Source organism: Pituophis catenifer, unplaced genomic scaffold (assembly GCF_029215685.1).
Source record: "Pituophis catenifer annectens isolate HBS135680 unplaced genomic scaffold, rPitCat1.0.hap2 SCAF_3, whole genome shotgun sequence".
In the NCBI taxonomy this organism is placed as follows: Eukaryota; Metazoa; Chordata; class Lepidosauria; order Squamata; family Colubridae; genus Pituophis; species Pituophis catenifer.
In genome coordinates this window covers 124,228,418-124,255,572 of record NW_027256883.1, presented here as the reverse complement: position 1 = coordinate 124,255,572, position 27,155 = coordinate 124,228,418, and the positions used below count along the sequence as shown (strand labels likewise).

At 38.8% G+C, this 27,155-nt stretch overlaps 1 protein-coding gene across 3 annotated transcripts in view; it reads right to left on the bottom strand.

The window, feature by feature from the left end:
- NR5A2 (nuclear receptor subfamily 5 group A member 2) overlaps positions 1–27,155 on the bottom strand; it is a 121,220-nt gene that overhangs the window by 77,641 nt on the left and 16,424 nt on the right. For 2 of the 3 annotated variants that reach the window (XM_070941000.1, XM_070940999.1), the window contains exons 2-4: positions 22,633–22,751; positions 20,742–20,883; positions 15,303–15,952 (exon numbers count right to left, since the gene is read on the bottom strand). In XM_070941000.1, coding sequence (XP_070797101.1) covers positions 15,303–15,952; positions 20,742–20,883; positions 22,633–22,751 — 911 coding nt within the window. Of the gene's footprint in view, positions 1–15,302; positions 15,953–20,741; positions 20,884–22,632; positions 22,752–25,908; positions 26,007–27,155 lie in introns of those variants that run through there. The other variant, XM_070940998.1, reaches the window with a different exon arrangement.

Here is a 27,155-nt window from a genome sequence, read left to right as displayed (position 1 = left end):
ATCGTCAGTCGGAAATGGGACTGTGGCATTGCAAAAATTGTTTGATTCTCTATTTTAATTTGCCTTTTCACAAAATAAAATGTTAGGAAATGTGTACTGAACTGTACTTATACATTTTCTCTATTGGAACAAACAGAAGTTCCAGAAGTTGGAAGAATTTATATAAGGAAGATGTCAATTATTAGAATATTCCTTTAGGCCTTTCTAAATTGTAGACTTTTAAAATTTAGATTTAAATATTAATGTGTTAAAAGACTTCATCACAGTTATCTACATCTTGTCTAATCAGGCAAACTTACCTATTACTGTTATTATTGCTCATATTACAATTTATTTTACAGATCACACTACTCTAAATTCTACAGTTCTACAGGTCTACTCTTAAAAGGAAGAGAAAAACTCATTTTAGGTGTAAATGATCTACACCCTGGCAGATAACAAAAAGTAACTCTTTCTGACAGGCCTAATTCTGTCAATAAAAGTGCTTTCAGTGTTGAATGTTCTTATTCTGTTATTCAATTAGTTAAACCAAATAGACCAACACCCTCCTTTCTCTCTTGATGCAGAGTTTTATCCAGAAAAACAGTTTTAGAACAGCCTTGAATCTGGAATTAATTCATAGAATCTTAAATGATGGAGGATTTGTTTCGTGGCTGTAGTGGTAGACACTTTAGATGACGATTTACATCAATGCATTTAACTTCCAAAAAAAGTAAACTGGTCCTACTGCCATTTTGGGCCACCACATTTGTTCTCCTAATGGAGTCATCCGCCTTATTCTCCTAATGGAGTCATTAAACCCAGGGTTAATGGACAGCCACCAAAAGGTTGTCTGGGGGAGATTCATACACACTGTTGAAGCTTCAATTTCCCATTATCATAGTGACTCATATCCTGGTCACCTCACAACCTGACCACTTGGAAGCTTGAATTAATCCAGAAACAGTGGCATGGGCAGTGATGGGCAAGCCTTGGTGTGTCTATGTAATACTTCTGCTTTGCAAGCTGCCCTAGTTTCTGTTATGTTTCCAGATGCTGGTTATGACCTATAATGCCCTACATGGCATCAAACCTAGATACTTGAAGGACTTTCTGTCTCCTGTGGTAGCAGTTGGCTGATTCAATCCAATAGGGCCGTGATGGCGAACCTATGGCACGCGTGCCACAGGTGGCACGCAGAGCGATATTGGTGGGCACGCGAGTGTTGCCCTAGCTCAGTTCCGGCACGCATGCGCACGCCAGCCAGCTGATTTTCAAGCCTTCTGGGCCCATCGAAAGTTGGGAAACAGACTGTTTCCGGCCTCTGGAGGGCCTCCGGGGGGTAGGTGTGGGTGTGGGTGGGGAAGGCCTGTTTTTCGGTCTCCCTAGGCTCCAGAGGCTTTCTAGAAGTCTGGGGAGGACGAAAACAGCCTTCCCACTCCCGGAGGCTCTCCGGTAGCTGGAAACATCCCATTTCCTGACTTCCAGTCCCACCGGAAGTCAGCAAACAGGCCATTTCCGGCCTCCGGAAGGCCTCCGGAGAGGTGGGGAAGGCCGTTTTCGCCCTCCCCAGACATCTAGAAAGCCTCTGGAGCCTGGGGAGACTGAAAAATGGGCCTACTGGACCCACTGTGCCATTGCTTGCCAAAAGTGTGGGGAGTGGGTGGGTCGCATGTGGGGAGGCATTGAATTATGGGTGTGGGCACCCATGCGTGCAACCTCCCCCCGCTTTTGGCACGTGACGGCAAAAAGGTTAGCCATCACTGCAATAGGGTATCCATACTCCAGATCCTTTCAGTTAAGCAATATTATCTAATGGGACTCAGGATGCATGCCTTCTCTGTTATAATGACTATCCTCTGAAATAAGGATCTTCCTGATATCCATGTGGCTCCTAACCTGACAGCATTCTGAAAAGCCAGGAAGACCTAGCTGTTGTCCCAGGCTTTGGGTTAGAGGGCTGGGGTACCTGGGCAGGATTGTTTAACAGAATAACGGAGTTGGAAGAGACCTTGGAAATCTTCTAGTCCAACCCCACTCTGCTCAAGCAGGAGTGAAGAAGTCAGAGCTGAAAAAACTTCTTGGATGAGAAGCGAAACATTCTTCAAGGTAAAACAAAGTCCAGTTGCCTTTTGAAAAGGCACCTTTGGGACAACTATGGCTTGGATGACTGAGAATCTCCATTTATCCTGGAGGACATTTATGGGGTCCCTTTAACCAACTTGCTCGGACTGAAGAAGCTACTGGGATAAGCCACAAAACATTTTCAATTAAAAGAAAAAGAAAAAAGAAACGTTTAGTTGCTATGACTCAACTTCTAGACAACTCTAGACAACTGAATGACTGAGAATCTTCATTGACATAGTAATTTAATAAAATACTTAATCAACCCTTCCACCACTGCCTGATGTATCTTTTGCTGTGGCTTTTAACAACAGCACATCTATGATGCACTGATGTGGCCCATTTTGGGATTGTTCTTATTTCTGCATAAAATTATGTATTTATTATATTCCAGAAAATGTGCCTAAAGTGAAATATTAAAGGCCAATTTCTCTCCATGGTAATGATGGGATTTCATTCTTTTTCTAAGAAGTGATAGAGATAAATTGGTTGATAAAATGGGTGAAAAATTCACACCGAAGTTTGGGGCATCCAGCACAGATAGTTGAATGGTTTGAGATGGTTGTGGCCATCATCTCTTCTCAGTATCTCTCCTGTCATTGGTTTCTGGCAATGTTGCTCAACTTTGACATGTCTAAGATTCATGGACTTTCACTTCGAGAAAGAGTACAGGTAGTCCTCAACTTATGACCACAATTAAACGCAAAATTTATGTTGCTAAGTGAGAAATTTGTTAAGTGAATTTTGCCCCATTTTATGACTTTTCTTGCCACATTTGTTAAGTGAATCACTGCAGTTGTTAAATTAATAATACCATTGTTAATACCATTGACTTTGCTTGACAAAATGTTGTAAAAGGTGATCACATGACTCAGGACACTGCAACTGTCATACATATGAACCAGGTGTCAAGCATCCAAATGTATATCACATGATCATGGGGATGCTGCAATGATGATAAGCGTGGAAAAATTGTCATAAGTAGGGCTGAAATCCAGCAGGTTCTGACAGGTTCTGGAGAACAGGTAGCGGACATTTTGAGCAGTTTGGAGAACTGATAGTGGAAATTTTGAGTAGTTCGGAGAACTGGCAAATACCATCTCTGGCTGGCCCCAGAATGGGGGTGGGAATGGAGATTTTGCAATATCCTTCTCCCGGGATAGGAAGGGAATGTGGATTTTGCAGTATCCTTCCCCTGGAGTGGGGTGGGAATGGAGATTTTGCAGTATCCTTCCCCTGCCATGCCCAGCAAGCCAAGCCCACCAAGCCACACCATGCCCACCAAGCCACATCCACAGAACCAATAGTAAAAATATTTGGATTTCACCACTGGTCATAAGTCACTTTTTTTCAGTGCCGTTGTAATTTCAACTGGTCACTAAGTGAACTGTTGTGTTGTGGCCCACCAGCGGCCTGCGTGGATTGTGGCTGATCCCAATGACGAGGAGGCTGGTGTGGAGTCGGGCCAGCAGCCTGCGCAGCTGCCGCTCACGTTGGACAGTGAGGAGGCTGAAGAAGATGTGGTGCCAGAGCAGAGACTCAGCCAGAGCCTTCAGAACCTCCAGAGGCTCCTTCAAGTGGAGAGAGCGAAGTGGAGGAGCCTCTCCTCAATGCTCGAGCACGCAAGGCTGCCAGAAGGCAGGAGTGGCTACTCAGGAGGAGGAGGTCTCCTCGAGAGTAAGGTTTGAGGATAATTGGCCACTCCCTTAGTCTATTTAAGTTGCACACAGTTAGTAATTTCTTGCTGGAAACAACGTGTAATTATTAAAGAGCAGTTTGGATAGTGAGTGTCTTATCGTATCTTGTTTTCTGGGCTGGTTGCCAACCTTTGCCGGACTTTATTTATTCTTGGTACGTTATAACTTTGATAAGGATCGTTGGTGTGTGTCACAATCCTTGGGAATCCGGAGCTGGGGCAGAACATGTTGTAAGTCAAGGACTACCTATATTGCAGTCTCTATATCTTAAAGTGTGAAACATTGGTCTATGACAGTGGTTCTCAATGTTTTCTTCAACATGGACCTCTTTAAATACCTTTTGTCACCACAGACCACGACCATGGATCCCCAAAACTTAAATCATAATATGTCTTCAAATATCACACGGACCTCATCACAGGCCTCCAGAAGTCCGCGGACCACAGGTTCAGAACCACTGGTCTATGATAAATTGGGCTAAGGGAAGGTTTAGTCTAAACCTTCCTCAAAGTGTCATTGCTGAAGAAGACTGACCTTAAAACCTGAACAGCAAAATTTATATACGACAAAAGCGTTTCTAAAAGTCAAAGCTATGTTATCAGATGGGAAGGAAATATAAAGTACAGCAGGGATTGAACTGATGTAGTAAACTGGGGATTTGGGAGAGAAAATTAATTTGTATTAATTTCCCTCTTGTTGTTTTCCTCTGTTGCGGGTTCCATTAGAATTAACTCTCCTGTGAGAAAAATGGCTTCAAAGAGGAAAAGGAAAAGAAAAGAAAAGAATTGAAAGAATGTACCTTCCCTATTCACAAGGCAATATTTCAAATCTCTTTCTATCCCATTTTCTTGGGAATTAACACAATTCGGGAATTTGTTTTAGTTTAAATTGTGAAACCATTGCAGTCAAAATATGCTCATGTGCCTGAATTCATGTTTCTTTCCTCTTACATAAATCTTGTTCTATTTAACATTTTCTCCTTCTTCTTTATAGACTGCTCTTGGCTCAGTGAGAGCATTGTGGAATCCTTTACAACTGAAAATTTTCCAGAGGAACATTAGTGGGTAATTTTTGCCACTATGACGGGATTGTTCACTCATTATCAGGCTGATAAATTACACTTGATCTTAGCCAAAAAGCTGAGAAGCGATTGGCTGATAGCTATTTTTTTTCTTCTGTCTGTGTGCTGTGTTACTTCTTATTCTAAATTGTTATTCTATCTTTAATTTTTTATTATTTGTACTGTTGTTCTACAAATTCAGGGTCCATATTTTTTAGGATCAAATGAGTGTTGATTCACTGGTTGTGACAGATATTAATTGGCTGTCTTGTCACAGGAGCTTGAGAGAGAATTACTGGCCCCAAATCACCCAGCCGCTTTTCATGCCCAAGGCAGGACTAGAACTCATAGTCTCCTGGTTTCTAGCCTTAACACTAGACAAAATTGCCTCTCATTATTCTATCTTTAATATGCCATCATACTTTGCCATGATTCTTAAAGATTCAGCAGCATAGAAAATTATATAATAATAATAATATCTTGCCAAAAACACTTTTTAAGAACAAGATTATCAGTAAAATAGAAATGGGAGGTATGGAAGGACTGAATAGTCAGCTGAAATTTAAAAGAAAGATGTACATATACCTACATTAGAGTTTGTTTGTTTTTTTGCTATTTGCATGACCCAAGAAATCTGACTAATATGCTGATACTATTTCTCATTATACTATTTGTTCAACTACAGTAGAAATAAGAAATAACAGTGGGAGCTAAGGTTGGCTCCATCTTAAAATCTAAGTTACTCTTAAGGAGTCTTTTGGAGTGGACAGACATAATAAATTTAAAAGATATCCTTTCCGATCTATCCTTTCCATTATCTAAGTCATGTGTTTATTTATTCTGTTCTTACTACACATGAAAATAGAAAGTGAAGGAGGGAAACTGCCCATCTAACGGAAATCATTTAATGAAACCATCGTTTACTGTCAACAATACACTCTGAGATTATGTCTATCATTATCAAGATTTCTGGAAATCTTTGAAAAGGATGATGTGGCAGATAAATACATTCTGAAGTTCACTTTCTTCTGACAAAAAGCATTTCTTGTATTCTGTGGCAAACATTACTAAATGATATACATTAATCTATTTGTCTTAAAATGCTTCCACAAAACCAATAAACATACTGGTAAATGCCCTTTTTAATAAAAGAAACTAGAGCAAATTCTTATTTTCATGGCAGTATAATTTCTTAACATATTTGAGCTTTGTAACAATAGATGAATGTTAGTTCAAAATATCGATTGTGTACAGGTAGTCCTTGACTTACAACAGTTTATTTAGTGACCACTCAAAATTACAACAGCACTGAAAAAAGTGGCTTCTGACCATTTTTCACACTTATGAGCATTGCAGCATCCTCATGGTCACATGATCAAAATTCAGGTGCTTGGCAACTCACTCATATTTATGACGGTTGCAGAATCTCAGGGTCATGTGATCACCTTTTGCAACCTTCTGACAAGCAAAATCAATGGAAAAGCCAGATTCACTTAACGACCATGTTACTAACTTAATAACTGCAGTGATTCACTTAATAAATGTGACAAGAAAAGTCATAAAATGGGGCAAAACTCACTTAACAAATTTGTCACTTAGCAACATAAATATTGGGCTCAATTCTGGTCATAAGTTGAGGACTACCTGTATATCAAAGTGAGTTTTGTGATTGCTTGGCGTTTATCTTTTATCAGCTGATTAGTATTTTAAATCATTTTTTTTTAAATTAAAGTTTATATATTCTGTTGTACAAAAAGAATCACATAAAATGAGAATTATAACTTGATTCTCCAAATGAAATAAAAACTGTGCCTAACATGTATATTGTAAATTACATTGTATATCTTTTAAAAATAAAATACTTATGGATAGGGAAAATTATGCCAGATTTTGAGAATGTTTTCTGCATTTTCTCCAGAGCCAAATACAACAACGAGTTTCTAAGAGTGATGTTATGTGGAGAGGGAAAAAAAAAAGAACTTTAAAAGAACGTACACAAACTGTATTGATTTCTCAATACAAACTTTTTATTCCATTGTGACTGAACAAGATAGATTATTTTCTACCACAGCCAACATTTAAATCACAACCGTTTTTTTTTTTTTTAAAAAAAGCCTTTTTTGCTTTTAAACGAAATCCCTCTGTGGGCTTGCTAAATCTTCCCCTGTATGTCCACACCTCCCCAACTAAAATCAACTAGAATAAAGAATGTTGAAATTTGGATGGATTATTCAGTTTCCTAAGAATTCTGGGGACAGAAAATAAACACACACAGGTAAACTTGGCAAAATATATTTATTATACGCTAATCAAATCTAAGCTGCCAATACACTTCATTATAATTTGCTGAGGCTGCTCCGGTGTCACAATTACTTCCTCAGAATGGGCTCTGCACCCAGAGAAAGAAACATAAACCCCTTTGAGATATGATTCCCCCCCCTTTACCCTTGCCCCCACCTCTCACATTCTTTCCCATCCACAAACAATTTCCGTTGGGAACAGGGCCATGTAATATTGACAGTGACAACAAATTGTATAGCCTAGTGAACATCTGTTTCCCGGCTGCCTCACTGATACTGCAGGTTGGTTACTGAGGAGTGACTTTGTCTTCACAAGATGTCCAGCTACAAAGGAACTGGAAACTGCTGGTACAGAAGAGACTGGTTTTATTATTGGAACACAGGAAAGCTTTATCAGTGTGTTGGGATGTTCTGTATCTTTCTCAAAGACTAAGAGCTGGGGTTATATTAAGCATGTTTGCCTACTGGAAGATTGTTTCTAGTGGAAGTATGGAAAAAACCAGCTCCTTGTGCCATCCATCCATCCTTGAACGGATTTGGATATCATTATAGCCTAAATCTTATTTTACATTAGTTATCACACCACTGTTTTACACTGGCAAAAATTGACTTTGACTTTCAGCAGCTCATTTAGTGACCGACGGTAAAGTGGCACTGAAAAAAAGTGATTTATGATCATTTTTCACACATGACCGTTGCAGCATCCCTGTTGTGGCTCCGTTGGTGTGTGTGCGTGGGGTTGGGGACAGAACAATCCCCATGGTCACATGATTTACATACGGATGCTTGACAACGGGTTCATATTTATGACAGGTACAATGTCCCGGGGTCAAGTGATCATCTTTTGCGACATTCTGACAAGCAAAGTCAATGGGGAAGCCAGATTCACTAACAACCATGTTACTAATTTAACAACTGCAGTGATTCGCTTAACAAATGTGGCAAGAAAAGTCGTAAAATGGGACAAAACTCACTTAACAAATTTCTCACTTAGCAACAATTGTGGCCGTAAGTCGAGAACTACCTGCTCCCCAACCCATCTTTACCGTATCACATAATGCAATCAACAGCAACATGGCTACAAATGTTGTGTTATTGTGACACAACATGTGACAATCACAGAAGAATCTGACAAGACCAAATCGGAAGGAACTTTTTGCTATATTGTATTATGATTTTTGCAACCAATCCTCCTACTATTTAAAACTACTATCTTTCGGCACTCAAAAAGTGCAACATCAAGATGAAATAGCCCTATAAATTTTGGAAGACCCTTCCAAGCCAGCAAATCAACAATGCAGCAGCCACAGAATGAAGATGGATGTTGCCATCTCATCCAATGACACTCCCGGAGGCTGATATTTCCTCTGTTTAGCAAACAGGCCTGTTAAGGAATTTCCTTGGCAAACGGACAACATGGAAACATCCTTCAACCCCACAGAACTCATGAGCCAGCTAAAACCATTTCCTATGCTATGGCAACAATATCTGCGTAAGGTTAAACAAGACATTTTATGCTATCCCTTACTCAGGCCACCGTATCTATTTCTGGATGTCTTCTTTTGTTCAACCTTTGCTAATAATAGTGACCTAGCTTAGGTGGTATTTTTAGCCTTTAAAGACTTGTTGCCTGCCTTTTCAGAACACTTTATTCATGCATATTTCCTTTGTTTATTGTTACCTCAACGCTTTTTTAAAATCATAATTAAGATGTTTCTGATCCAAGATTTTTATTTAGCAACTAATTTTCACAGAGAGCTTCCCGTTTTCCAACGAGCCAGCAAGCCAGATTCGGTCAAAGCCTTTAACTTCACTCTCGGGTAGACACAACCTATGCATGTTTTGTTACAATGTCCCCTGTGGACTGAGGAATAAAATGTGGATATCACTTTCTGTTCCTTGCCAGTTGCTGAAAGCAGAACTAGAACTTGAGGCAACAAGGAAAGAGTTTTGCTAAAAGCTTTTTGTCCACCTCGCCAACTTTTTCGAAAATAATCCTTCCAGATTATTTCCATAAATGCTATCGTTTGCTACATTATGCTACTTGATTCCTATTTTACTGACACAATCTTAAATGGTGGCATGGCAAAAAAAAGCAAAGCAGTCAAAATCCTAAGCACTTCACTCTAAGACAGGGTTTCCTAATCTTAAAAATTTTAGAATCAAGATCACATGAAATGTTAATACCACTTCATAATGCCTTGGTAAGGCCACACTTAGAATATTGCATGCGGTTTTGGTTGACACAATATAAAAAAAAACTCTAGAAACAGGGCAGAGAAGAGCAACAAAGATGATTAGGGGACTAGAGGCTAAAACATATAAAGAACGGTTGCTGGAATTGGGTATGTCTAGTTTAATGAAAAGAAGGACCAGAGGTGACATGACAGCAGTGTTTCAATATCTCAGGGGCTGCCACAAAGAAGAGGGAGTCAAGCTATTCTCCAAAGCACCTGAAGGCAGAACGAGAAGCAATGAATGGAAACTAATCAAGGAGAGAACCCACATAGATCAAAGAAGAAATTTCCTGACATTTAGAACAATTAAACAGGGGAACGGCTTGCCTTCAGAAATTGTGGGTACTCCATCACTGGATGTTTTTAAGAAGAGATTGGACAACCATTTGTCTGAAATGGTATAAGATCTTCTGCTTGAGCAGGGGGTTGGACTAGAAGACGCCCAAAATTTCTTCCAACTCTGTGATTCTGTTAAGGTTGGTAAACCCTGCTCTAAGTCCTTAAAAACTTGGTTGAATCATAAATGTACTCTTTTGCAGTCCAGGGCTACATTCACACTTCACATTATACTGGAAAAAACAAGCTTGGTGTGATGCATCAATCAAATCAACATCATAAATGGGACTCTGTGGTTAGGATTACTGTCCATACAACACAGAAATAATCATCCTGCTATTAAACAGAATGAGAAGTCCTACCTACCTCATTTGGCAGACAGGTTAATATGTATTTATTATCACCGAATCCCATTTGCAGGTTACCTCAGGGAACAATAACGGCTGAAGCTGCCCCTAAAAGAAACCTAAAATTTGTAATTCTACCAACTTACAAAGCTGGTCTTTTGTAAAAGTAATTCAAGAGACAGAAGGAATTGGGCTATTGCTTTCTTCTGTCCCCTGGCATCAACCATTTAATATGGGCAAAATGCTAAAAAACCCCAACAATGCTTACCTCAACAAAAACTAAGTATTGTTAGTCTTAAAAATGCTATTGGTAGAAATGTGTAAACAGATATTCTGGCAGCATCTAGCTGACCATGACTAAACTTAAATAGGGGAATAAGCAGGATAGATTTTTTTTTATACCACATCTGAATTTATTATTTTATTGTTCATAATGTATAGAAGAGAGAGATTGACACCTTGCTTTAAAGTCTGGCCAAAATTGGCCCAGACAGCTCATACAGGGAGAGCATGGCTATGTACAGGTAGTCCTTGACTTACAACAGTTCATTTAGTGACCATTCAAAGTTACAGTGGCACTAAAAAAAGTGACTTATGACCATTTTTCACACTTATGACCGTCGTAGCATCCCCATTGCCATGTGATTTACAGTCGGAAATTTGACAACTGACTCACATTTATGATGGTTGCAGTGTCCCAGAGTCACTTTGCAACCTTCTGATAAGCCAAGTCAATGGGAAAACCAGATTCACTTAACAACCATGTTACTAATTTAAGAACTGCAGTAATTCACTTAACAAATCTGATGAGAAAAGTCACAAAATTAGGGCAAAACTCTCTTAACAAATTTCTCACTTAGCAACATAAATTTTGGGCTCAATTGTGGTCCTAAGTTGAGGACTACCTGTAATTTGAAAACTTGTTATTGTCATCACCATTTAAAGGAAAAACCAGTGAAATCCCTCTCTGCCTCTTCAGGCCTGATTGCATAGTACTGTGGTTATCATTATCTCCTCATTAGTTAAGGTGGGATATACAGTGTGGTAGTCAGGGATACCATTATAGTTATACACACACTGCAAAGCACCTTCCAGATTTTAATATTTTTAAAAGATTGATTTAATTATAAAGCAGGGATACACAATCTCATCATAAAGGGATGTTTTATGACTGGCCATACCCATCATAGAAGTTATTTTGTGAATATGAAAATTCTTTCCATGACAATTAATTATTGTTGGGCCCTTAATATTCCAAATCTGCTCATTAATCTAAAAAAAGTAGCTTTCCTAAAATTAAGGAAGGAAACTGAAGGTCTGTCTGGAACAGTGGCTTCAAAATTTTCCATGGTATTTAACATTTCCATAAAAGAAGATGGTGTTTCAAGAACAATCTCTTACAAAATCTATTATGTTGGTTAACATAAATAGATGGGGAAACCAGTGGAAAATAATAGCACAGAAAGGTGCGAGATTTAGGAATGTCCTCGACATGTGGTTTGGGAGTACATGATACCATAATCATGCTGCAACTAAGCAAATTTGCCCAGTGATCTCTCTAGATCCATGATGATGAACATATGGCACGTGTGCCACAAGTGGCACGCAGCACCCTCTCTGTGGGCATGCGAGCCGTCACCCCAGTTCAGCTCTGCCATGCATGTGTATGTGGGGGCATGCAGCCAGCTGGTTGTTGGGTCTCTGCCATACATGCGGGGGGAGGGGCATGCGGGGGGCACGCACGCATGTGCGGGCGTGGGGGCGTGCATGTGCAGGGCCATACGCACATCGCATTTTGGGGGTCAGGCATATGTGTGTGCATTCACACACGTATGTGTGTGCTTTGGGCACTCAGTCTGGAAAAGGTTAGCCAGCACTGCTCTAGATCATGTATGTGCTGCTTTGAATTTAATTGATGACAGGGAATAAAAAATAAACAAGGGAGCATTCTCTAAAAAAATGTTCCCACTTGGAACATTTGGATTCAGGATATCTTCTATGCCCATTTCCAAAATAACTGTAAAGACATGCTCACAGGGTCTGTTCCTAACCTCAATGATTGTTTCCTGATTGCTTATTTGTACCCTATGACTATCATTAAGTGTTGTACCTTATGATTCTTGATGAACGTATCTTTTCTTTATGTACACTGAGAGCATATGAACCTAGACAAATTCCTTGTGTGTCCAATCACACATGGCCAATAAAAAATTCTATTCTATTCTATTCTAAACATGTATTGCAATGTCACAATGCAACACCAGCCATTTCCATACTTGTGTCATGGTGTCACATACTGGTACATAAGGGGCAGAGTTTCTCTCTCAACCTTGTAGTGCACGCTTAGGTGTTTGCTCCTCTAAAGACACCTATGGTGTTTCTTCGTAGACAAAGTAATGAGAGGATTAACATAACGCATGAAAGCACTGAGTACGTTATGCAAACAATGCACAGTATTTCATTCACATCCTGATGCAATTGATGCAAATTAAATCATCTGCATTATTTGTTTGATGAAGTCACAATGAATGCATGTGACATTATGGCCTCTATCCAATGCATACAGTGAAATCTGAATACTCCATCCTCGCTATTTTCCATCAATATTTGGGCCCTACCTCTTGAATATTTCTTCATGAATGGTGTCTATGGCTTTAATCAACCCTAACATTCTTTCATATAAAAACTAAAAGATTTATCTGCAAACCTTCTAAGTGCATAGAAGGCTAATAAGAGGAAAAATATATAGCTGTACTCCATAATGTAGTAATTTATTATCAACACAGGAACTTCTGATTATGCAAAACTGTAGACCTTCAGAGATATTTTCCAAAAGGATGTGACATAGATAGCCCATAACTTTGGTAACCATACATTGGGAATTTCTGGGTTAGATAACCACAAATGTTTTGGGAAGATTTCCTTAAAAATAGTTTTCAAAAAATTAGCTAAATCAAAATTGAATGGGTAAATTATGTGCATTGGATATTCTGATCGTAATCTGCGTCTACATTGTTTCTGCCAAAGGAATATGCATTTCAATAGTTATCCTATACCCCAGGTAAATGGAGAGAATCTTCTATAGTGGTAATCCCTGTTACAAAATACTGTTTCCAAAAACTGCTGGCTCTTTATATTTTCCACAGCTTTAATGTAGCATTTTAAGTTCTCAGTATAACCTGGTTTTTATCTTGCTTTCTTTTCCCATATGCTTCCATTCGAATTATTCATTTGCACTTTACATATATTTTTAAAATCCTCTTAAGCTCTTTTGAGGTAGCAAAAATAACTATAATAAATAAAATAAATATGCACACAAAATGCGACACACATAGCGGAAAATAGGGACAGAGAATGTTATAAATTTTAGGAAAAAGAGAAAGTAAGCCTCTCAGCAATAGGCAACAGTGTACTAAGTAAAAAGATGATGCTACAAAAGTGAATCTCTGAATTTAACTACTTTTATTTATTTTTATTTATTTATATTTCATATTTCTAAACTGCCACCTCCCTCAGATACTGATCGAGGTTTGTCTGCCTCTATCTTTTCTTCCATGTGGCCTTTTGGAGCAGAAGACTTTTAAAAATGAAAGGTTCAAAAAAGGCTGCCTGTTTTAATCCTTTACCCTAGGAAAGATTGTTATAAGACCTGTGAAAATGAGATCCTTTTCCAAATATCACTTAAAAGCACTGAGAAAGGACATTCCTAGTGACTTCCAATGCTTACTTTTTTATGGGTAAGCAGGGCTTACACAGCACTGTTTTCCACAAATAAAAATATTTTCCTACTATTTAATCCCATTTTCCTTTGCCCTATCATCAATGGATTGCAATTCTGTTTCCCCACTTCCCTACTGTTGTCTTCTTTAAAACAATCCATCTTCTCACCTTACATTCTTTCTTATACTGGTCAGAAAAATTCAGTAATGATTTTGTTCTGATTCTTCTCCTCAGTTTGCTCACCATTCATTAGCCTGCTACTCCAGAATATGGATTTTTGTTGGGATTCAGCAAGTTGTCCAGAGACTTGTTTTTGCAACATTTTTAAAAAGACTCTGGAGTTGCTACAAGCTAACAGGATACATGGTTATATATCAAACACATATATAATATTTGTCGATCCTGAATTTCATCTTGAATATACTGCAGATATGGACCCCTCAAAGTACATTATTATTTTCAGTAATATAATTATTACTATTTTCTTGTCGAACAGTTGTTTTTTTCTAGAGTGTCTTGCTCAGTGAATCCAGCTAGCAGAAGAATAACTCTTTTTTTAAAAAAAAAAAAATTTTTTTTGATTTATATGCCGCCCTTCTCCGGAGACTCAGGGCGGCTTACAATGCGCTAAGCAACTTTGATTTCATAATATATCTGATCACAGAACTAGGCTTAGTCTTAGACATTTGTTACTTTATATAACATGTATACATAATCTATTTTGCAGTATAGTTGAATGTTCATGGATCTGTATCAATTTTTTCCTGGTTTTATGACTCATTGATAATAATTTAAAGGATTGATTAATAGGAGAGGGAACCTGGAAAATCTCCAAATATTCTGAACTTCAACTTCTGGAAACCCAAGTTGGGTTGGCCAGTGAAACTCTAGCAACATCTGGATACCATAAATTCTCCATTCTAGTTCATACTTTTAATCCTTTCTTTCCGGAGTCGTACACTAGGACCTATGAATATTTTTCTCCTAATGTTGCTTCCAAAATATTTTACAAGGGACTTTTTTGTCTGTTTATCTATCAATAGCCTTCTTTTTCTACCTTCCAAGAAACAAACCAATGGGCAATAGGGCAGCAAAGGCATGAGTTTTTTTACTCACTGCTACAACTGTTCTGGTCTATATCTATTAATGCTGTTATTCAACAGTAGCCTATAATCATAATTAAGTTAGCCAGGCAAGATCCCAGAGTCCGCCCCCCCCCCAGATTTCTTAGCTTTAGAAAAAAAATCTTGATTTAAACATCCAATTCATCTTTTTAACAGATAATTAGTGAGATCAAAATAGTCATAATATTTTGAAATGTGTCTCTCGACAGCTTTTTCCTCAAAGAACAATACACAAATATGAGTTGTATCAATCAAATGCTAACCACATTTTCTTATACCAAAACTCTTGTTTTGTTTGTTCATTTATTTGTCCAATTTAGGTACCACCCATCTCACTCTCAGAGTGACCACATCCCATGAAAGAATTGCATGACATACCTTAAGTTCTCTGAAGAATATGCTACTCCTAGCCCACTCGACAATTGAGAAGAGGGTTTGGTCAGCCATTTTGCACATAAGCCCAAAAGTGTTGAGCTTTTCATGCTTGCTTCTGTTGGCCTGCTCTTGTTGCAAGTAGGCCATAATCTTAGCTTGGACTTGCGGCTCATCTGGCTCACACTTCAAGAGTTCCAAAATCAGATGAGGAATACTTGCTGGTGAGCTGGTCTGATGGTAACCATCCATGTAAGAGTAGCCCATTATCGACTCTGGAGAGCTAGTATAAGGGTCAGGGTACTCAGACTTGATAGCACGGCTTGGAAAGTGACTGTAGCTCTGATAACCTTGTAGGCTACCATGTGGTGGCATTGTCATGCTAATTGGAGAGGTTACAAAAGGACTTCGGTCATAGTCTGTGGGAGGCAAGGCTGTATGGTTCAGAGGTAGGCCCTTGGAGGCAGAATGGATGTTCTGGATTGCAGAAGATATTGTGAGATCAGTGGGCATTGCTTGAATCACCTGAGTCATGGCTTCTAATTTGAGTCCATTTGCTCGGATGAGAGCTTTCTTCTGCTGCTTCAGTGCCCTGTCCCTCTTGTACATGGGTCCAAATTTGTTCCGACCTCCACGCATTCGGTCAGCTCTCACAGCTGTTGAATGTAGCGGTGAAAAAAAAAGTTATAGGTATCACATTGCAGACATGATACAAATACAAATACTGATAAGAATCTCATGATTTTTAGTCTTCGATCAACCTATAGCACAAGTTTATGTTGAGTATACCATGTTTTCCCCAAAATAAGACCGGGTCTTATATTAATTTTTGCTCCAAAAGACGCATCAGGGCTTATTTTCTGGTTAGGTCTTATTTTGGGGGAAATACGGTACTAAATGCATCCATCTGGCTAACAATCTTAACTGGGGCTTATTTTGGGGGTAGGGCTTATATTACGAGCATCCTGAAAAATTATGCTAGGATTTATTTTCTGGTTGGGTCTTATTTTCAGGGAAACAGGGTAGCTGTTTAAGGGTTTTTATTTTATTTTAGTGTGCTATGGTGGTGCAGTGGTTATAATGCAGTATTGCAGTCTAACTCTGCCTACTGCCAGGAGTTCAATCTCGATCGACTCAAGGTTGACTCAGCCTTCCATCTTTCCTAGGTCATAAAATGAGGAACTAGATTGTTGGGGGCAGAGAGTGCTATAAGGCAATATGAAGTGGTATGTTAGTCTAAGTGCTATTGTTATTGTTATTTATTGTAATTTCACTTTTGATGAACCACCTGAGAAGTTCTAACATGGTGAATAAACGTATTGTATTAATTTGCAAGCATTTATTACTTTCTTGTTACATTACTGTATGAAAGCATACTGGTGAATAATCTAAAAAAGCATAATTCAAGATTAGTGTATTAAATTTTCTAGTAAATCTAACAGGAAAGGGCTAATAAATTCTTCTGCTAAGCACAAAGGTCTCAAAATTGCATTTGGGAGCAGTGCAAGACATTTTAATAACAGCTTTTCAAAATGCTTATCATTTATTTTTTCCAATGTTTATATTCTTTTAACTTAACCCTTGAGTAGATGTTATTTAAAGGCATGTAATGCTCTTCACATTGGCTCTTACTCTGAAAAGAGGAATCTCACCAATTTTGGAGAGAGGTAATAAATTGCACTATTGTTATTTCCTCACGTTGACTGCCTATGATAAAGAGCAAAGTGTCACCCAGACCAGAAATAAAAGGATTTTGCAACTTCCAATACCATTCAAATCATATTGGAATTAGGGTTGTGGAGAAAAATTGTTGGTCTGGGTTACAGTACTATGTCGCTAGAACATGTGTTGAAAGCAGCAATATTTTACCAAGACTAACCTTCCCAAAGGTATTCAGACAATAAGAAGGGCCTTTGACAGCTTGGTGACACACTGAGATAGCTGGAGGTTACGTTACTAAGCTTTTATCTTATAGATTAGCATGCCATTAAAAATGTATTAGAAATCCTAGGTATACAGAGACCTATAAAACTATCATAAAGATGTTAACAATTAATGATTTGATCCTAAAATGTAATTTATGAACTAGAATGCAAGACTATGTATCATAATCAAGGGAACATGCATATAAATATTAAAAATGTTTATAGCTGAAAGCAGGAGTTCCTTCCCATTCTGCTGATAACAAAGAGGAAGTCTGTTCATACAGGAGAATATTGCTAAGTAATCTTTAATAAATGAATAAGTAAACAAATATTGGTCAGAAACACATCTACTTGTATTTTCTTACTGGCAAAGAAAAGGTAAACAGAAATGCCTAACAAATTATAGTTAAATAGTTTTATCTACTCTACTCTACTCTACTCAACAATGCCACATTCTGGCATTAATTTTTGATTACTTTTTTTTTTAAAGGAAAGAGGTGAATTCAGCCTCCTCCGATTATGGATTTTCCAAGATATAAAAGGTATGTAGCACATTCAAACAAGATACACAGACTTCTTTTCTTAATTATCATCTCTATCCAAGAGCTGTAACTTCTGCAAAGAAGTCAAGTCATGTTTCTTTTGGAAACTAGCATTAAAGGTCTCTGTGGAGCATTTGGTATGCTTCATCTTGGTATATCTCATTGAACAATTTCTGAAAGATTAGGGCTCTTTGTAAAACGATAAATGGGATTTTTCAGTGTATTTACAGAAGAATAAAGGAGAATATTTGAGGGTTGAACTGAGGGGTTTTTGGTGCTCTCTGAGTAGGCTGTTTTTTTGCAGACATCTCATTATCCAACCTAGATAATATCATCAATGCTAATGACTATCACTGACGATGTCTGTGGAGATTCTCAGTAATCTGTCCCAAAGGTGCTTTTTCAAAAAGCAACTGGATGTTGCTTTATCTTGAAGATTTTCACTTCTTATCCAAGAAGCGTCTTCAGTTGAAGAAGAAGAAGTAGTTGAAGAAGCTTCTTGGATGAAAAGTGAAAGGTCTTCAAGGAAAACCAAAGTCCAGTTGCCTTTTGAAAAAGCACCTTTGGGATAGCAGTGATGGTGGTACCTAGTTTGGGTAATGAAACATCTGCAAGAAATACAACCAAGCTCAGAGAGCACCAAGGACCCCACATTCACAGAACACTTTATGCACATGCAGCCTGCTAATGTTTCTAACTTTGTTCCACAATATTCATGTTTTTGGTGAAATAATCTGTTACACCCTTCTGTCATACTCTTGTGTTCCTTATTGATTTTTTTTTAATGCAGAGACTATTAAGCCAGTAGTAGACATCATAGCTTCTCTGGATAAGACAGAGGTACAAAGTAGCAAAACATTTCTAGGTAATAGAAATGTTCTAGGTGATATAGACAGTGAAAGCACTTTTGAAAAGAATTTGCATATAAGTGCTTACATCTTGTGTTCTTGCTCCCCTTCTAAACCTTCTAAATATTTTTTGCTCCTAAACAAGAAGCAAACTTGTCTTGGATGTGTTTGTGAGACTGATCTTGTAAGGCGCATTTGCAAAAGAGGAGTACAAAGTATACAATCACTTGAGAATTGTTTCCTACTTCCTACCCAATCTCCATTTATTGTATTATCGTTATTCTGGGAAATGCAGATTTCAAAACATACATTTGATGCAATGACTCTTAACTCCGCCCTGATATTATCTGTTAATTCCAATCTAGATTGCTGTAGTTCAAGGAGTCCGAACAACTCCAAAGTTAGGTTTAATTGGCATAATTAAATTATTCTGGAATGAGAAATTTATGGATGGCAATCTCTGTGGGCTAAACTGTTCACAAGTTCTACGTCTGTCCATAAGAAAATAGTGAACTTCTAATGAGAAAATTAGATGATTTGCAGTCTTTAGCATGAGAATTTAGGAACTGAACCAATGCTGGTGACTTTTTGAAATACAATTAAACCATGAGAATGTTTATAAATAATAAACATTATTATAAATGTTTATAATTTATAAATAAATAATAATCACTAACTCCTTTTTCAGACAAAAAATATTTTGCATTATCTCAGAATCAAAGCAACTTCAAAAAAATAATGAAATCCCTGCCAATAAAATTTAAGTTACTCATTTGTTGACTAAAGATTGAAATTATTAATAATTAAATTATAGTTCCACATCTTTGAAAATATATGAACATTAAAACCAATAAACCACAGTATTAAATGTTAGAAGGAAGATAAATTGTTATCAGTGGGATGTTCCCAATATTGTGTTTTTAACTGGACTATTAAATATCAATGAAGAGAAGAAATGAAGAATAAACCAGTCCCCATAACTAGAGTCATATATATATAAATACAAATATTTGGCATGAAATTTTTCTTTCCCATCATTGAATTCTTACAAACCAATGAAAATGTCATACAGCATTACTTTCAAACTAGCAATGATTTAACCTAACAGAGGTGGAACCACGTAGACTGTTGAATTTGTAGTTACCAAAAAAAAAAAAAAAAAAAAGACAAAAGTGAATTCCATCAATATTCATTGTTAAAAAATACTACTAAAAATAGCAAAAATACTACTAGTCTACATTAGGCAAATATTTATCAGAAAAGTTTCAAAACTTTTTGACAGCAAGATTCATTGTTACAATATATATTTTTCCAGCTAACTTTTGTTTTCTTGTTTCAGATTCTGTTACAATAATTTACTCTGAACACAATAATGTGACAAGATGTAGCTCATATATTATCAATGGCCTACGGAGGATTATAATATACCTGAATAATTTCATAAAAACTGAAAACTATTTCTATTGGATGAGTAATGAAGGTTTTGTTGTTTTAAGAAAACCAAGATCTCTTTCTATGAAGTGCTAAATCATTGTTTAGTCAATGATTAGCCCAGCTGCATAATCCCGGCATAAAAGCAATTCCACTGATAAACAAGAATGATCAATTGTCTCCGAGAGGGAAAACATGCCCAATATTCTATATTGTACTGTATTTATAACTTTCAGATATACCTGAAATGATTTCATTTTAGAAATCACTACAGTATCAGTTTTTCCCTCAACTTATTATTTTGCCTGCCCTGATTGAATTTTGTTTGCCTAAAGAAATCAGTGTCATTTGTTCTAAGTATTTGTGATTAATTCTGGATAGTGTGCACTCTTTGAAAATTATATTGTACAATTTACTGTACAATATAATTGTACAATTATACATATTTTTCTAATGCTTACATCTGAAATGAGCCTCTAAGTACCACAAGCAGCAAATGGGACAAGGGAGCCTTCAAAGCTTTTTGAGATTAAGTTGTAGTAGTGAATCATAAACTTCCATTGTTTTTGGTCCATCATAAGCAATCATTCTTTGAAATAATACCTCAAATGATAACAGTTTAAATAATCCACACAGAAGGACTTGTATTTAATATGTAATTTTTTTTTATACTTATGCAGCAACAATTGCAGACCTTACCTTCCAACTTCATCCCAACACTTAGACATTTTTGAAACCGACAATAAGGGCAGCGTTTTCTTTGAGTTTTGTCAATTTGGCAGCTTTGATTTTCTATACATGTGTACCTTTTGTTGTTCTGCACTGTTCGCTTAAAGAAGCCCTGTAAAATAGATAGTACATATTTACAAATTGGGCACAAATGGCTTGAACCAGGAATTGACTTCAGATTATGAAAACATTCACCCAATTCCTCTCTTCTACTGTCATCCTGCTAATTCAGCATTTATGAAATGGCTGGTTTGGTCCCACATTTCCTTGGAGGAAACCCACTAGGCCACAGGCACATTTTTTCTGAGGCTAGTCTACGCTGGTGTTGATTTACATCAGATCCTAGCAATGCATCTTTATTGCTTCCCTAGTCATCATCTACCAGTAGCAATTTGAATGAATTAAAATTATTTTCAAATGATTCCAATTTTTTAAAGTGGCCTTTCAAAATCACCTAATGTCGAATTTTAAGACAAATTTTCCCTATGGTGTAAAAAAAAAAAAAAAACCTTGCCTATTTTTATTCATTTTTAAAGATTTCACTAATATGAATCCTAACCCAATTCTAAATCCCAAATGCAAGGAAGTTTCCCCAATCTACCGCTTGTTACTCTGGTTTCTCCTGCCTCTGCTAGTATCCTATTCTTCACTTTATCATCCATCATTACTGATATCACCTTAATTCTCTGATATTTAAAACTGAATTTTAAGGTGCCTATTAAACTCTTTGGGATTTTAAAAAAGTTACTTGCAAGACTATTTTTCTTCCCCCTTCCCCCAACACTAAGTACAGCTGCATAAATTTCTTCTGGTGGCCATGATGATTAAAATCATGTACTAAGTAAGGAATATTCTGGTTCTCATGTCTCTTTATGGTCTGGGAATAGTGGATGATAAGTATAATTACATGGGGGTGGTATTGTAGTCTGATTAACTTTTGATTCAGCATGAATACTGACTTGCTCAAAAGTTCCCTTAACCAAATGTGACTCAAGTAACTTTAGCAGATACAGGTTCTGGCTATGTAAATATTTCTATAGAGTCCTAAAATTATATATGTGTTACTCCAGAAAGCCGTGCTAAAATGATGTTGCTTTAGTACTATGCAGTAAACAATTTGCTCGGTTTCTATACTAATCCAGAATTATTTTACAGAATTGCAATTTAGTCCAGATCTCAGGCATGTTTCAAGGCAATCTAAGGTTTTATTAGCTGGATGCATGGCACTGGCCTATAATTTTGAGACTCCAGCTGGTACGCATAAAATGAAATGCATGAGCAAAAAAAAAAAAAAAATCTTCATAGTGATGAATGGCATTTTAAAACCATTTAATTGATTTCCACTTAATCACCTTGCAGATAAATATGGACATAAAATGCTGTGTATGTATGAGCGTGTATGCACATTTATAAATATGTGCAAGCATAAAAAGAATGTCAAGAGAAATTTACATTTGCATCCTGAAAGATGAAAAACTTGAAACAGTTGCCTTCAATATTGTAGCCCTGAAATTTATCAGGAACAAGATGCAGCAACAATAATACTCAATGTATATAAATCAACTAAAATCAATATTGAGGACAGCTAGGAATGAAAGTCTCTCTACAACTACATCACTTCACGACAACCAAATATTTAAAGGCAGTAAATATAGCCACTCTATAGTGAACACCGTGGGCAAGGTTTTCTTTCCATTGGCTTAAAAAGAGATCCTTCTTACTCTTTACACAACTTCTGCCTTCTTCTCAATATTCTTTTTTTCCATTAAAAATAACAGAAGTATGATTGCCTAGCCTTTTTTCTTGATCTGATTTTCAGCTCCCTCCCCCACTTTCCCCATGAAAATAAATTGTACAAAACCTTGCAACTTTCACAGGTAAGGAGTCCATAGTGATACCCAGAGACTTTATCTCCACAGACTGGACACAGTTCTTCAAGATCTTCATCATAAGAGTAATTCACCATTTTAAACTGAGACACTGGGAGGGGGGAAAAAAGGAAGAAAAGTAGGAGGAGGAATTAAACTCTATGAGAATGTACACAAAACATTTGATGCATTATTTATTTCCTCACTGGGGAAACAATTCCAGGACATCCATGGGTTTTTATTTCCCTTTAAATCCTCAAAACAGGAAAACACAATTTTGAAACAGCAGATTTTTTTTTTAGCAACCAAAAATATTCTCTCCAAATTCAGTTTAGCAGAATAAAACCTGTTAAAACTACCCACAGTTCTAAACACCCAGCAAGCATTTTATTTTACTAATTCCCAAAACTGGTTTTCCAAAATATTAAATTCTTAGTTCACTCCTATTTGTGCTTACACAGAAGTAGGCAGGACTAGTTCAAGACATCCTACTCTGAAGTTTGCATGCCTGAGGCTGCAGTCTTACTTTTCTTCAGTTTATTGTTCTTGGGATAAAGATCGCCATTTATTTGTACTATATTTAAACTGTAATTGCATTTAAAAATTAAAAATCAGATGTCTAAGTGGAAAAGTAACTTTTCTCTGTACTTTGAAAGTTCGGCTATAACAAGTCACCTTAAAAAAAATGTTTACCTAACCCCCATTTCAAATTCACAAAACTAGTAGTCTGAGTGGGGAAAAAAATCGACAGTTTACAACAGTATTTTAGAAGCGAGATGAAGGGAAGGGGGAAACTGTAGAAGGAATTGTAATTTTTACATATCAATCAAACTTGTCTTTAGAAAAAAACATTCTTCTGCCTTAACTCTTTTTCCTTACTGTCTTAACCCACCAGAGAAAATACATAAACTGTTCAAAGATTTAGAGAGACCCTTTGGATTTCTCTTGCAAACTTCTTCAAATGCTGGTAAATTGTACAAAACAAAGAAGAAAGTTTTACGGCAATCTTCCTTCCTTCCTTCCTTCCTTCCTTCCTTCCTTCCTTCCTTCCTTCCTTCCTTCCTTCCTTCCTTCCTTCCTTCCTTCCTTCCTTCCTTCCTTCCGTCCATCCATCCATCCTTCTTTCCTTCCTTCCTAGGAACACAGATCTTTTACTTCAAACAGCAGCGAGAAAACTCTGCTAAGAATTAATTCTTAAGTCTTAAGAATTAAGAGTTAATTCTTAACTCTGCTAAGAATTAATTCTTAGCAGAGGAAGAAGAATTCCTAAGCATTAGGAAAACTCCTCAGAATTAATTCAATGAAATGGAAAGACCCAACTGATTTAGGAGCGTGATCCTCATGAAAGAATCCGATTCCTGTCGGGGGACCGAGGGAATCGGTGTTCCACCGACTCAAGGGGGGCGGGGGAGAACCAGAAAGAACTGCTAGTTTGAGTTCCCCACTCTCTCGCTTCTCGTCGCCCCCCCTCCCCGCCCCAGACTATTCTAAGGGGAAAAGTGGGCTGATCTCTTTAAGAGAAGAAGGGATCGCTCGCCTGCGGGAATGTAGACGAGCCTTCTTCTGGTGGCCTAGGCAGAGAAAAAGGTATGTTTGGTCCGAGTTGGAGTAGCGAGCCAGATTCAAGGGAGGCCAGATGTATCCAAGGTAAGTAACTGGGGCCAGACGGGGCAGAGAAGGATCTTCACCCCACCCCGAAGAAACTTCGTCAGCTGCTGACCTACCGTTCCTTCCCCTGTCTACAACTCCACTTTGTTTTCCACCGATTTGCTCCATTGAGGAAGCGATCCTTCCTTCCCCAGGTGACCAGAATCCCAGGAAAGAATGATCGCGAATGTCTACGGGGAAGGGGTGAGGGTAGTGGGTGGGTGGGAGGGAAGGAAGGGAGAAGAGAGAAATGACCTAAGTCTTCCCTACTCCTCCATTGGGTGGGAGCTTCCATTCAAGTCAAAGGCTTCAATAGTTGGTCAAACTTTCTCAGAACCAGTCGAAAGGGAGCTTCGGAGAAGAAGCAGGAAAAGGAGAAAGTCTATCGAAGCGTCCCCAAACCGAGGGGTACAAAATGGAAGAGGAAAGAGAGAGAGAGAGAGAGAGAGAGATGGCAGTGTGTGGGGGGAGGGGAGGGAACTTCCGGGAAGACTTTTGACCAGGGAAGGAAGAAGCTGCAACTTGAACCCGGATCCCTCGCCCACCTCCGCCGAAGCGTTGAGAAATGGGAACGTTGAGACGTAATTTCAAAGGTGCGAAGAAAACGGGAGAAGCGGGAAATATACGGAATCGTGCCCTCCAAAAGCCCTTTCCCGGATTTTTAAGGCACACAGCAGGCAGACCATTGACCGTTGATCTGCCTACTATTGGAGGCGCTGACTGGCAGTGGACTTTTGAGTGGGAATTTTAGGTAGGAACTAGGAAGACCCCGTTGATCCTTCCACTAATAGACTGAAGTCTTTCGAAGTCTTTCATTTTTCTCTTTTAGACGGAGTAGCGGCGCAACCCCAAATTGTTCGGTACCCCAAATGTACTTAGCAGTAAAGATGCGGTTGGATGGGTTAGCAACGACCCAGTTTTGGTTTCGGATCTATTCAGATAAAAGAGTTGGAGAAACTCTTTCTCGCACACAGCTATTGCCCGATTTGTAACTTGGAACTGAGGTAGTTTTGGATCTCAACTGCAAATTGAGATTCTTTCAGAGGCCGGTTCCCAGAGGGGCTTCAACTCGAGGGGATGAAGGACCGAAGCCAAAAAAAAAAAAAAAAAAAAAGATCCGAAAGCCGCATCTCCAAATCGCTTCGTTGAGGGGGAAGCCACGAAGGGGGGAAAACGCCTTAAGAAAAGCACGTTTCGAAATCTAAAAAACTGCCCACCTGCCCTCCCTATTTGCCGCTGTGCGCGCACGAATCCCCGAGGACAGCCCCGCGCCGCCTTCTGGAGTTCCCGAAACGGGATAAAGGGCTGAATCGAGGGATGGACGGACGGATCTGGGCAGAAGCGGCGAAGGAACCGTCAAGAACCGAGAGGCCAAAGGGTTTTGGCTCTCCGTCCGGGATGGGCGCCTCCAATTCTGTTTGCTCCATCATGTAAGGCCATTCTGAGCTGATGGGCAGCATCTCAACCAGGAAGAAGCTTTTAAGCCGACTGGAGTTTTCCCGGCAGAGCCGTCAAGGCAGAACTTCAACTGTCAACGGCCCCGGAGAATTGAGCACGACCTCCCGTAAGGCTTGCCGTCGGTGAAGTAAAAGGAGGCTGTATTACAGTTTTAGCTCATTTACCTGCGAATCTCTTAGAGCTTCTTCTGGCATCCTCTCCAGCCCTCGTCGAAATGAACCCGCACCAGGCTGGCTGGGTGCCTCTAGAAGACGCCATAAGCAATTATTGGAGACCCAGGCCAGGGTTTATAATTGCCTTGTTGTATTTTCGGTCAGACTTTCGCAGGGGGAAAAAAAAAACCTGATCCGCCCCATCACTCTCCTACCCACGCTGACCTAACTATCCGTGTCCTTCTTACGCCGAATTCAAAGCACCATTGGCAATTCCTGCTGACATCTCCTTACTACACTCTGGGATCGGACAATTGTGTTTCCTAAAGTGATAGAGATGCTCAGGAACGGGCATTCCAGCACACGACTTCATTTACACAAGGCACCCGCCCGCTTCACCATATTTCTAAATTAACTCGCGTTCTGGGTTCGGCCCTTGAAGCAGAAGCGAACCTAAAGGGCTGGTACTTATGGACCCCTTCCCAACAAAGTTTAACCAACCAGACCGAATACCAAATTTGGCACGTTCTGCGAACGCACGCACTAAATCTCTCCCTCAGCTTCTAGCGCTTAATGGGGGTGGGGGCGGGGTGGGAGAGAGAATACAGCCACTATGTTATCTTCCTCAGCAGCAAATCACATTATCTCTCTTCCCTCCTCCTCCTCCCCCAGTCAAAAGCCGTGGCACCAAGTTATTTTGAGACTTGAAGGGCTGGTTGGTTGGTTTTAATCCCATTTCACTACTCCTGGCTGATAAATGGTGATCACGGTTTTCCGCCCTATTCCGATCCCCACTAGTCAGCCTTCGCTTTGCATAATGGGAGCTTTCCCCCCCCCCCCCCACCCCGCCTCCATCCGATTTGAAACTTGCACGGCTTCCATGCCATTCAGAGGCTTCCGCGAATTACTTGGCCAAGCCCTTCCAGATGGAGCGACGTTTTGAGGAGCTACGCGCAATGTCGCCCCACAGCCTTCAGAAACACGCCGATTCTTTTGTCGACGCCACTACTGGGAACTTCCAGGGTTTTTGTTTCCCCCTCCCCTTTCGAATTAAATAAATACAATTAAGAGCTTACGCCTGATATGACTTCGGGTTCAAGTTAGGGGAAAACCCGATTGAAAACAACGGAACGAAGCTTCCATCCTGAATACAGAGTTAACATCATGGGATTTTTGCCCTAAGAGCCTTCCTAAGTATCGGCAGTCAAGGGATTTTTCCCTCCCTTCCCCCTGGCCAAAGACCCCTACATTTTAATTGA